The 12,358-nt window shown below is 30.7% G+C and overlaps 5 protein-coding genes across 5 annotated transcripts in view; all 5 read left to right on the plus strand. All coding sequences in view use genetic code 12, as the record gives it.

Moving 5' to 3' along the window:
• Positions 1 to 3,973, plus strand: part of USO1 (Uso1p) — a gene marked incomplete at both ends in the record, with an annotated part of 6,429 nt that extends 2,456 nt beyond the window's left edge. The window contains one exon of the mRNA XM_705028.2: positions 1 to 3,973. This exon is cut by the window's left edge and continues 2,456 nt beyond it. Coding sequence (XP_710120.2) covers positions 1 to 3,973 — 3,973 coding nt within the window.
• Positions 3,974 to 4,187: 214 nt separating this feature from the next.
• Positions 4,188 to 6,656, plus strand: ABZ1 (4-amino-4-deoxychorismate synthase; the record flags this gene model as incomplete). The annotated part of the gene is made up of 1 exon (XM_705000.2): positions 4,188 to 6,656. One exon carries the CDS (start codon positions 4,188 to 4,190, stop codon positions 6,654 to 6,656), a length of 2,469 nt encoding a protein of 822 aa, XP_710092.2.
• A 533-nt stretch (positions 6,657 to 7,189) lies between these two features.
• On the plus strand, positions 7,190 to 9,040 carry XKS1 (xylulokinase; the record flags this gene model as incomplete). The annotated part of the gene is made up of 1 exon (XM_704999.2): positions 7,190 to 9,040. One exon carries the CDS (start codon positions 7,190 to 7,192, stop codon positions 9,038 to 9,040), a length of 1,851 nt encoding a protein of 616 aa, XP_710091.2.
• Positions 9,041 to 9,324: 284 nt separating this feature from the next.
• On the plus strand, positions 9,325 to 10,788 carry CAALFM_C405310WA (uncharacterized protein; the record flags this gene model as incomplete). Its single annotated transcript, XM_706346.2, has 1 exon — positions 9,325 to 10,788. The coding sequence occupies one exon, from the start codon at positions 9,325 to 9,327 to the stop codon at positions 10,786 to 10,788; it is 1,464 nt and encodes a 487-aa protein (XP_711438.2).
• Positions 10,789 to 11,481: 693 nt separating this feature from the next.
• LYS1 (saccharopine dehydrogenase (NAD+, L-lysine-forming)) overlaps positions 11,482 to 12,358 on the plus strand; it is a gene marked incomplete at both ends in the record, with an annotated part of 1,149 nt that continues 272 nt past the window's right edge. The window contains one exon of the mRNA XM_443225.2: positions 11,482 to 12,358. This exon is cut by the window's right edge and continues 272 nt beyond it. Coding sequence (XP_443225.2) covers positions 11,482 to 12,358 — 877 coding nt within the window.

The raw sequence follows: 12,358 nt of genomic DNA on the forward strand, positions 1-12,358 counted from the left end.
AAAGTATCAAAAAGAACTACAAGAGGCTTTGAAAAAGGGTAACACTTCTGAAAGCACATTGAAGCAATTGAAAGAAAAACTTGATTCCACAGAACAGGCCAAAAAGAAATTAGAAGATGGTATCAATAATATGACTAGAGACTTATTCCATCTTAAAAAACTGAAGAGTGAAGCTGAAACTCAAATCAAACAACGTGAAAGAGAGTTTAAAAATTTGACTTATGAATTTGAAAACACTAAAAAGGATTATGAATTACAAATTAATAATTTGAATAAATCAAATAATGAATTCAAACAGAAAATAAATGAATTGAGTAAGAAAATCGAATCTTTGACTGAAGATAATAAATTTAATGCCAAGCAACTTGAAGAGAAGTTAAGAGATACAGAAGAAAACAATGAACATTTGATGGATAAATTGAGATCTGCATCAGTTGCATACAATGACTTGAAAAAGGCGAAATCAGAATCTGAAGAAGAAACAGTTAAAGCCAAAGAAGAGTTGGAAACACTTACCAGTAAGATTGATAATCTTGAAAAGGAATTGAAGGAACAACAATCTAAAAAAAATGAATTGGAAGGACAGTTACAAAATATTACTGATTCTACCAATGAAAAGTTTAAGGAATTAGAGGATGAATTGAAGAGTATCAAAAAATCCAATAAAGAAATCTCCTCACAAAATTCAGAATTAATTCAAAAATTGGAGAAAACTGAAAAAGATCTCCAAGCAAAAGATGAAGAAATTGATAAATTGAAAGCTGAGACCAAATCAAATATTGATAATCTAAATTCAGAAATCTCTAGTTTACAATCGAAGTTGAAAGAAGCAGAAGAATCTCATTCAAGTACCAAAGATGAACACTCTTCACTTTCTGAAAATCTCAAAAAATTGAAAGAAGAGTATGAAAATACAAAAACTTCAATGATAGCCAAACTTTCAGCAAAGATTGAGGAGCACAAGAAGGCCACTGATGAAATTGAAACTAAGACTAAACACATCACCGACTTACAAGAAGAACATGCAAAGCAAAAGTCACAATTTGAGAGTGAACGAAATGATATCAAGTCCAATTTAGATGAAGCCAATAAAGAATTATCAGATAATAGAGAAAAATTGTCTAATCTTGAAAAAGAGAAAACTGAATTGAATAATAAACTCAAAACACAGGAAGAAAAGATTTCTGATTTGGAAACTTCAGTGGCAATCTCTGAAGATAAGTCAAAGAGCTTGAAACACGATATTGAAGATTTGAAGAGAGAGAAAATCAAGTTAGAAACAACATTGAAGGAAAATGAGGAAACGATGTTTGAGAAAAAGGAGCAATTGCAAGTTGTAAATGACAAATGTAAAGAGCTTGAAGCATGTTTGAAAAAACTTACTGAAACAAAAGAGAAAGAAATTAATGATTTAATTAGAAAATTAGAAGCAGCAAAGTCAGATCATGATACTGAGCGTAAGAAATTGTCACTATTAATTGAAGACACGAAGTCGGAGTCTGAAAAGAATGTCATCAAGTTGAATGAACAAATTGAGAAACTCAAAGGTGAAAGAGAGAAGGAAGTCAGGGATATTCAATCTCAGTTGGCAGCCAAAACTACCGATTGGGAAAAGATTAAAACTACACTTGACAAAGTTTTGAAAGAGAAAAGTGATCTAGAAAAGACTAACAAGGAATCAGTTGACACTTTGAAGAAAGAAGTCGAAAACTTGAAGAAAGAAATTTCGTTGTTGGAAGATCGGAAAAAGGACGATACCACCAAATATAAAGAACTTGCTGCTCAATTAGAAACCAAAACATCAAATTTAGACTCAACCACAATGGAATTAGAAAAGACAGAGTTGGAGTTGAAAAAAGTAAGAAATGAGCTAACTGAAGCTACTTCAGAATTAACAAAACTTCAAGATAACAACCAAAGTTTGACAGAAGAAATTGAAAAAACAAAGGCTGCTCTAACCAAATCGTCAAAAGATTTAGAAGTTTGTGGAAATCAAAAACTGGAACTTCAAGATTCATTAAAATCAGTGAAAAGTGAACTCAAGAATTTTGAAAACAAATATAACCAAGAAACCACTTCATTAAAAGACGAAATAGAAGAAAAACAAAAAGAGATTGTTACTTTACAAACTGAATTAAAAGATAGGATTCTGGAAGTTGAAAAAGAAAGAGCTATGCTTAGTGAAAATTCTGAAACTGTCATTAAGGAATACAGTGACAAAATAAAGAGTTTAGAAAGTAAGATCAACTCAATAAAGGAGAATCATTCAAAAGAGATAACAACTCATAATGAACAAAAGACTTCTTTGAAACAAGATATTGCAAAACTATCTCAAGATCATGAACTGGCGCAAACTCAATTAGAAGATAAGGAGAATCAATTGAAGGAATTGAAAGCTAGTTTAGAGAAACACAATACTGAGTCCGCAACAAGCATTGAAGAAAAGAACAATCAGATAAAGGAACTCTCGGAAACTATTAAGTCATTAAAAACTGAATTAAAGACAAGTGGTGATGCATTAAAACAATCTCAAAAGGAATACAAAACTTTAAAAACTAAAAATTCCGACACTGAACTGAAATTGGAAAAACAATTGGAAGAACTAGAAAAAGTGAAGCTGGATTTACAAACAGCAGATGAAAAATTGAAAGGAATTACAGAAAGGGAAATTGCATTGAAATCTGAACTTGAAACAGTGAAAAATAGTGGATTGTCTACAACTTCTGAGCTTGCTGCATTGACAAAAACAGTGAAATCATTGGAAAAAGAAAAGGAAGAATTGCAATTTTTATCGGGCAACAAATCAAAGGAATTGGAAGATTACATTCAAAAGCACAGTGATATTTCGGAAAAACTAAAGGCATTAACTGATGAGCTTAAAGAGAAGACCAAACAGTTTGATGATTCTAAAAAGAAATTAACTGAGTTGGAAAATGATTTGACTTCCACTAAGAAGGAATTGGAAACTGAAAAGACACAGACGAGTAAATTCAAAAACCTCGAGGAAAGGAAAGACAAAGAAATTGTGAAACTCAATAAAGAATTAGAGTTATTGAAAAATGACAATAGTGGTGCTAAAAAGGAACTACTGGAAAAAGTATCCAAGCTTGAGTCAGAAATTGAGATTTTATCCAAGAAGTTAGAAGACAAAAAATCGGTCATGAAACAACATGATGAATTGAAAGAACAAACAAAGGAAAAAGATCAAGAGCTACAAAAAGTTACAAAGGATTATTCTACTACCAAACTGAAATTAGATGAATTGCAGAAAGAATTAGATGCTGCATTGCCATTCAAAGATAAGTTTGAAACAGCCTCAGCCAAGTTAACACAATCTACTTCTGATTTGGAAGCAGCAAATAAGAAATTGAATACTTTGATTAGTGAAAAAGAAAAAACTGAACAAGAACTTGAAAAACTTACAAAACAACACGTTGAACTTGAAAAACTGATTGATGATAAAAATGCTGATTCCAGCAAGATAAATTCTGATCTTGAAAAAGCCAACAAGAAAGTATTGGACTTTGAAACACAACTTGAAAAACTTACCAAAGAACTTGATACTAATAAACTGGAATTACAAAAACATGAAAAATTGAACAATGAATTCACCAGTTTGAGTAAATCACATGAAGAAATTAAAACTAAATTAGACAAAATTGAAAATGAAAAGAATGATCTTGTCAAATCACATGAAAAACTCAATGTTGAACATAAAGAAACGTCAACAAAATTACAAAATGTTGAAGAAGAAAATAAGAAAATCACAGCAAAATATGAATCTGAACTCAAGAAATTACAAGATAAACTTAAGAATTGTGTTCCTAAATCCGATTTAGATGATTTAATGTTGTTGATGTCAGATTTAGATGAAAAGAATAAAGCATATAAATCAAGATTGAAGAAGTTGGGTGATGAAGTTTCAAGTGATGAAGAGTCAGAAGAAGAAGAGTCAGAAGATGATGATGAGTAAACCAAGCCCCTTCTCTCCAACATACTAGCTTCTATAGTCGTACTTTGTACTTTAATATAAACCAATGAATCATACGTTTAGTCTATATGTAGAAGAAGGTTTTAACTGTTATTGTTACCTTCTCAACCCTTCTCAATTTAGATTATAGATTCATTGAAGATCAATCAATAATGAAAACGTTAAAGAAGAAGAAGAAAGAAAGAAAGAAAGAATAATGAGTGGAAAAAAAAAAAAAACTCAAAAAAAACTCAAAAAAATTCAAACACCGATATTCCCATCAATCAACACCAATCCACGATTAACACCCATTGCCCCTCCATTGGTTTCGATGATTCTTCTTATTGATTCATACGATTCTTTTACTAATAATCTTGCTCATTTATTAAAAGAAAGTACTGGGCAAGAAGTAATAACTATTCATAATGATTCATTCAAACCTAATGAATATGAAACTTTTTATACCCAATATCTTCCATTGTTTCAATTCATAGTAATTGGTCCAGGACCAGGACATCCAGCAATTGAATCTGACATTGGAATTATTAGTTGGTTAATTAAAAAGTTTCAACAACAACACCAAGAAAATGATAATAATGTTGTACCTATATTGGGGATTTGTCTTGGATTTCAAAGTTTATGTTATGAATTTGGTAATGATGTATCAAGATTACAGAAAGTGAAGCATGGTCAAGTTTATGATATTTATCCTGTATCCAAGAGTGAATTGTTTCCTGATGATGAATCACCATTTGGAAGTGTTAGATATCATTCATTGTATGTTGAGAATACTAATGATGAGATCATCCCCTTGGCTTATTGTTATGAACCACTGGAAACTGATTCACAAGATAAGCAGAAACAGAAGCAGACAAATAAAATTTTGATGGCAATGAAACATAAGAAGTTCCCATTTTATGGAGTTCAATATCATCCAGAATCTATATGTTCATCTAAAGGTTCAGATTTGATCAAAAATTTTAATGATATTGCCCAACAATACAATGAAATATATAGACCAAACGTATTTAAACAAAATAAAGTATCAAATTGGTTGGATAATCATGCCGTTCATGAAGATTATTTAATTAAAGATGGTAAATTTATTTCAAATGAATTACACAATATTTATTTCCAGAAATTACAATTGGATAAAGAAATATTACCCATTGATGTATGTGATTATTTTTACCAACAGAATAGCGACGACAAATGTAATTTCATATTATTAAATTCAGCGTCAATACCTGGTGAATGGTCAATTATTGGGTTACCAACTATTGGAGAAAGTGAAATTATCACTCATTCAGTCGATGATGAGAATCACATTTATTTATCACAATTTGGATCTAAAACCAATGAAAAACAAACGTTAGACGGCACCGACACAGTTTGGAATTTCATTGCCAATAAAATGCAAAAGGCATATATATCACGTGAAACAATCAAACTGAAATTGAATGATTATGGCAAGCGTGAATTACCATTTTGGGGAGGTTATATGGGTTTAATTTCATATGAAGAAGGACAACATGTGATAATCAACAAGATATCCAATATTTGCCAAAATGGAACAACAACAACAACAACAACAACTCCAGATTTGAAAATGGTGTTTATTACCAGATTTATAGCATTTGATCACGTGACAAAGAATTGGTTTATTGTTGCTATTAATGACAATGATGGTACTAATTGGGGTCAACAAATAATAAATGATTTGCATAAAGTTGAGAAGATCAACCTTGATAATATTCCAGATTCAGTCAATAAATTGGCTACAAAAGGTGATGAGGATTTAATTGATTTTGAATTACCAAATCGTGATATTTATAAGAAACAATTCAATCAATGTCAAGAATATCTTCATTCCGGTGATTCATATGAATTATGTCTTACTACTCAACTGAAAATTCATTTACCCCTGTATATACAACCATGGGATATTTATAAAGTGTTGACTCTTCATAAAAATCCTTCACCATTTTCTTGTTTTATGGATTTTGATGATTGTTGTTTGATTTCTTCATCTCCAGAAAGATTTTTATCTTGGAAAGATGATATTACACTGGGCAACAACAACAAAATAGTTCAACTTAGACCTATCAAGGGGACAGTGAAAAATACTGATGAAATAACTCATGAAATTGCCACCAAGATCCTTAAAACACCGAAAGAAATGGGTGAAAACCTTATGATTGTTGATTTGATTAGACATGATTTATATCAATTTACTGATGAAGTTGAAGTTTCCCAATTAATGACAGTTGAAGAATATAAAACGGTTTTCCAATTGGTTAGTGTTATTCAGGGGAAACTTTATAAAGAAGGATATCATGGAATTGATCTTTTACATCGATCATTACCACCAGGATCAATGACGGGGGCACCAAAGAAAAGATCAGTAGAATTATTACAAGATATTGAATCGATGCAAAAAAATTTTGTTGGTGGTAGAAGAGGGATATATAGTGGTGTTGTTGGATATTGGTCAATCACTGATGATTCCGATTGGTCAGTTATTATAAGATCGGTTTTCCATTATTCTAATGATAAAGAAAACAACCCTAAAACCAAACTTTGGAGAATTGGAGCAGGTGGTGCCATCACGGTTTTAAGTGATGTGGATGATGAATGGGATGAAATGATGTTAAAGTTGACTAGTGCATTACAAGCATTCAAATAGAAAAAAAAAAAGAAAAAAGAATATAGAATTATCATAAATGATATGTAAATAGAATAAAAAGAAATAGATGATGTTATTATCCTTTGAATGGTTTTAAAAGCGCAAGGCAATATGAATTATTAACAAAAATCATTTCTTGGAATATAAGTCCAATTCATGCAATGACAATTATGTAAGACCAACACTGAAAGTGTTTTTTTGTGGAATTAAACGCTTTTTATTACTATAACTATTGTGCTATTGTTGATGAAAGCCGTTGTTGTTCAAATTCGTTGCTCTGGGGTGGTTCGGAACAACCTGACATTTTTGTTATTGTTGTTGTTGCTCGGTTTGATTGTTCCGTTCCGTCGATTGCTCACGCCATATTGAAAGCACCAGCAACCTAAATATAAAAATGGTTCCGGGATTCCTAACATAAAATGTACAGTTTCACTTTCACTATCACTTTTATATATATATATAAACTCTTTACATTTTTTGAAGGTTATTTCACATTCATTTTCTACGTTAATAATCCCCCCCCCTCCCCCGCCATGACAGACTATTCCAATTCAAAATCATTATTTTTGGGATTTGATTTATCGACTCAACAATTGAAAATTATAATTACTGATGAAAACCTTACTCCATTAGATACTTATAATGTTGAATTTGATTCTCAATTCAAATCTAAATATACAAAAATCAATAAGGGAGTAATTACTGGTGATGATGGAGAAGTTATAAGTCCAGTAGCCATGTGGTTGGATGCCATTAATTATGTTTTCGATGAAATGCAAAAAAGTAAATTCCCCTTTGATAAAGTTGTTGGGATCAGTGGATCAGGACAACAACATGGATCGGTTTATTGGAGTGGGGAAGCTAATGAATTATTAAATGATTTAATTCCTTGTAAAGAATTATCTAGTCAATTACAAGATGCATTTTCATGGGGGTATTCACCAAATTGGCAAGATCATTCTACTGTGAAAGAAGCAGAAGATTTCCATAAAGCCATTGGTAAAGAACATTTAGCAGAAATTAGTGGATCTAGAGCTCATTTAAGATTTACCGGATTACAAATCAGAAAATTTATTACGAGATCTCATAGTAAAGAATATGAATCAACGTCAAGAATTTCATTAGTATCATCATTTGTTACTAGTATTTTGTTAGGAGAAATTGCTCCATTAGAAGAAAGTGATGCTTGTGGAATGAATCTTTATGATATTCAAAAGAGTCAATACGATGAAGAATTGTTGGCATTAGCTGCTGGTGTACACACTGAAATTGATAATGTTTCTAAAGAAGATCCGAAATATAAAAAATCAATTGATCAACTTAAACAAAAATTAGGAGAAATTTCACCCATTACATATAAATCATCAGGGAAAATTTCAAAATATTTTGTTGATACTTATGGTTTCAATTCTGATTGTAAAATTTATTCATTTACTGGGGATAATTTGGCAACAATTTTATCATTACCTTTACAACCTAATGATTGTTTAATTTCATTAGGGACTTCCACCACGGTATTGATCATTACTAGTAATTATGAACCGTCATCACAATATCATCTTTTTAAACACCCAACATTACCTGATCATTATATGGGTATGCTTTGTTATTGTAATGGATCTTTAGCTAGAGAAAAAGCTCGTGATCAAGTAAACAAGAAGCATAATGTATCCGACAATAAAAGTTGGGATAAATTCAATGAAATTTTGGATCATAATAAAGATTTTAATGGGAAATTAGGAATTTATTTCCCCTTGGGAGAAATTATCCCTCAAGCACCAGCACAAACCATTAGAGCTGTATTGGAAGATAATGGAGAAATTACTCCTTGTGAATTAGATAGTCATGGTTTCACTGTTGATGATGATGCCTCAGCAATTGTTGATTCTCAAACATTAAGTTGCCGATTAAGAGCAGGACCAATGTTAAGTAAATCATCCACCACTAAGAATGGGAAAACCAACTCCTCTGAGGAGTTACAACAATTATACGACAATTTGGTGGATAAATTTGGTGAATTATCAACTGATGGGAAAAAACAATCATTTGAATCATTAACTGCAAGACCCAATAGATGTTATTATGTTGGTGGAGCTTCTAATAATACTAGTATAATTACCAAGATGGGATCAATTTTTGGTCCTACTAACGGTAATTATAAAGTAGAAATTCCTAATGCTTGTGCCTTGGGTGGTGCTTATAAAGCTAGTTGGTCATATAAATGTGAATTAGAAAATAAAATGATTGGTTATGATGAATATATTGGGAAATTATTTGATACTAATGATGAATTAGAAAGTTTTAAAGTTGATGATAAATGGGAAGAGTATTTCACTGGTGTTGGAATGTTAGCAAAAATGGAAGAAACATTGTTAAAACAATAAAAAGAAATGATTTTCCTCCCCCCCCCCCCTTCTTGTATTTAGAAATTTAGATAGAAATTTAGAAGATCTTGTTTAGTTTAGATATACATAAGAAAACAACATACCAAAAAGTGTATTACTTATTAGAAACAATAAGGTTCAACCAAAAGGGTGGTATTATTTTGAAGTTGAATGGTTTTGTGAGTTCTCGCCCGCTACCAAATTGTCCCTTTGATGGTGCTTAAAAAAAATTTATTCTTCCATTATCAACAATTCACTTATTCCTTGTATCAACTATTAAAGAAATGCTTAAAAGTTCTAGAATACTTCTAAACAGATCATCATCATCATCATCATTATACCTAAACAGAAGACTTTCTACATTATTAACCACTAAACCGATTGAGAAATTAACTATTGAAGATTTATCACATCCATCAATCAATCAACAAGATGAAATTGGTCGATTAAAATTAATTGAATCAATACAAAACACATCAACTTTATCAACCCAAAATCGTAATGAATTATTGGAATTTTTAATCCCCAATTTTTCTATTTATTTCAAATTACCCCAACATACTATTAAACAAGAAGTTTTACATCGATTAATTCAATTAAATCCTGGTAGAGTTCATAGTACTTTTGATTTATATAATAATCATCGTAATGAAATTCAAGATTATATGATTCAAGATGTTTTGAAAAGGTTAATTCATGGAGAGAAGAATGCTACTATTGCTCGAGAAGATGGCGATGATGAAAGTGAAAGTATTGATTTGAATAATATTATTCAAATTGTTAATGATTATCAACATTTACAATTTGATCAATTATTAATTGAATTATTTTATAAATTGATTGATAACAATAGTAATGAATTGATTGTTGAATTAATAAATTCTGGAGTATTAAATGGTGAAATGATATTAAAGGAAATGGTGGGGCAAGTCAATATTAAGACAAGTTCTATTACTACTAAATTTGCATTTATTACTATATTCAATCGATTGTTCAATAACAATCCACAATCTATGGACCACCAAGTTTATACTATTGCCTTGAATTTATTAAATTTTGATGATTCCCACAAAGAGTTAGCAGTGTCATTAACAAGTAATGAAATATTACAATATGTTACAGAATCAAAACTCGATGAAATTCCTGAAGCCATAAATTTAAGACAAACATTATTAGAAATTTATGGTATTAAACAACAAGATAATGATAAAGCTTTGAAGAAATATTTTTATTATGAAACTCATGTTAAATCCAATATTGAACAAATTCGTTTCATAATGGTTAAAATATTTAGTTATTTAGCCATAAAACAAAACAAAGAAATTTGGAATCAAGTGGCTCAACTGATGGTTAATCCCGAATTAACGGTTAAAACATTACAATTATTAATTATTGGTAAAAGTTTTTTCAATATTGATTCAGGATTATCAATGTATAATGATTATATTCAAAATGTATCTTCTCAAATCAATCCTGAAACTAAAAAATCATCTAAAGGGTTATTAACAGAGTCAATAATATTAGGATTTTTAATTAATAATGATCGTGAATTTGCATCTTTAATATTTGATAAAGCTATAGAAAATCAAATAATTAAAGATGAATTAGAAATTAGTCAAATTAAAAAAATTTTTAAAATTTATAGTGATTGCTTTATTGATAATGAAATTTGGGAAAATCATGCTCAATTGAAAATGATAGATGTTGCCTTGAAATATATAGAGAATATTGATTCCATAAAGTATTAAAACCAGGAAATCTACCTATAGATAGTGTTAGTTAGTTAGTTAGTCAGAATAATTTTGTAAATAGATAAGTTTATTACTCTTGGTAAATTATAGTGAGTGAGTGAGTGAGTGAGTGAATGTTGAAACTGTTGATAATGTAATGTAGTGCGTGTACTTTGGTACAAGCATTACCTAATTGGGAAATTTAGCCATAAGTATGTGCCACAACCAAAAAAAAAGTCGTGTATCCGATGACAATACAAAATGAGTAATCAAGTGAGAAAAAATTTTTCTTTAGTTGTTTGCCGCGTGTGCACGTCCAACTCAAGTTATTGTGATAAAGAATTGCCGCCCCGCTCCCCTCCCTCCTTCCCCACTGAAAGAATTCTTCTTCTTTTCTCCGTCTGACTCATTTTAATCGTCTGGTGGCTGGTGGCTGGTGGCTGGCGGCGGCAGCGGCAGCGGCAGCGGTGATGAGTGTGAGTTCCTTAATTATCGCCGCATGTTATTACTCACTCACTCACAAACACTTTAGACGGAATTATCTCTGTCTCTCTCTCTCTCTCTCTTTCTCACTTAGAGAATATATAAACCACATTACAATTCATTTATTCTACATTGAACAATTTGAATGAAAAAAAAAAAAACATTTTATACCTTTACTTCTTACTTCTTTCTAATAATCAACTATACTAGCTAACTCATATACTAATTATGTCTAAATCACCAGTTATTCTTCATTTAAGAGCAGAAACTAAACCATTAGAAGCTAGAGCTGCTTTAACTCCTTCTACTACTAAACAATTACTCGATGCTGGATTTGAAATTTATGTTGAAGAATCTTCTCAATCTACTTTTGATATTAAAGAATATGAAGCTGTTGGTGCTAAAATAGTACCTGAAGGTTCATGGAAAACTGCTCCTAAAGAGAGAATTATTTTTGGTTTAAAAGAATTACCTGAAAATGAAACTTTCCCATTAATTCATGAACATATTCAATTTGCTCATTGTTATAAAGATCAAGCTGGTTGGCAAGATGTTTTAAAAAGATTCCCACAAGGTAATGGTATATTATATGATTTAGAATTTTTAGAAAATGATCAAGGTAGAAGAGTTGCTGCCTTTGGATTTTATGCTGGATTTGCTGGGGCTGCCATTGGGGTATTAGATTGGAGTTTTAAACAATTGAATGGTAATACTAAAGGTACTAAAGGTGAAGGTGAAGGTGGTGAATTACCTGGGGTGACTCCATATCCTAATGAAAATGAATTAATTAAAGATGTTAAAATTGAATTAGAAAAAGCTTTAACTAAAAATGGGGGTCAATATCCTAAATGTCTTGTTATTGGTGCCTTGGGTAGATGTGGATCTGGTGCCATTGATTTATTTAAAAAAATTGGTATCCCTGATGATAATATTGCTAAATGGGATATGGCTGAAACTGCTAAAGGTGGTCCATTCCAAGAAATTGTTGATCTGGATATTTTCATTAATTGTATTTATTTATCTAAACCAATCCCACCATTTATTAATAAAGAAATTTTGAATAATGAAAATAGAAAATTGACTACTATTGTTGATGTTTCTGCTG

Source organism: Candida albicans, chromosome 4, assembly GCF_000182965.3.
Source record: "Candida albicans SC5314 chromosome 4, complete sequence".
In the NCBI taxonomy this organism is placed as follows: domain Eukaryota; kingdom Fungi; phylum Ascomycota; class Pichiomycetes; order Serinales; family Debaryomycetaceae; genus Candida; species Candida albicans.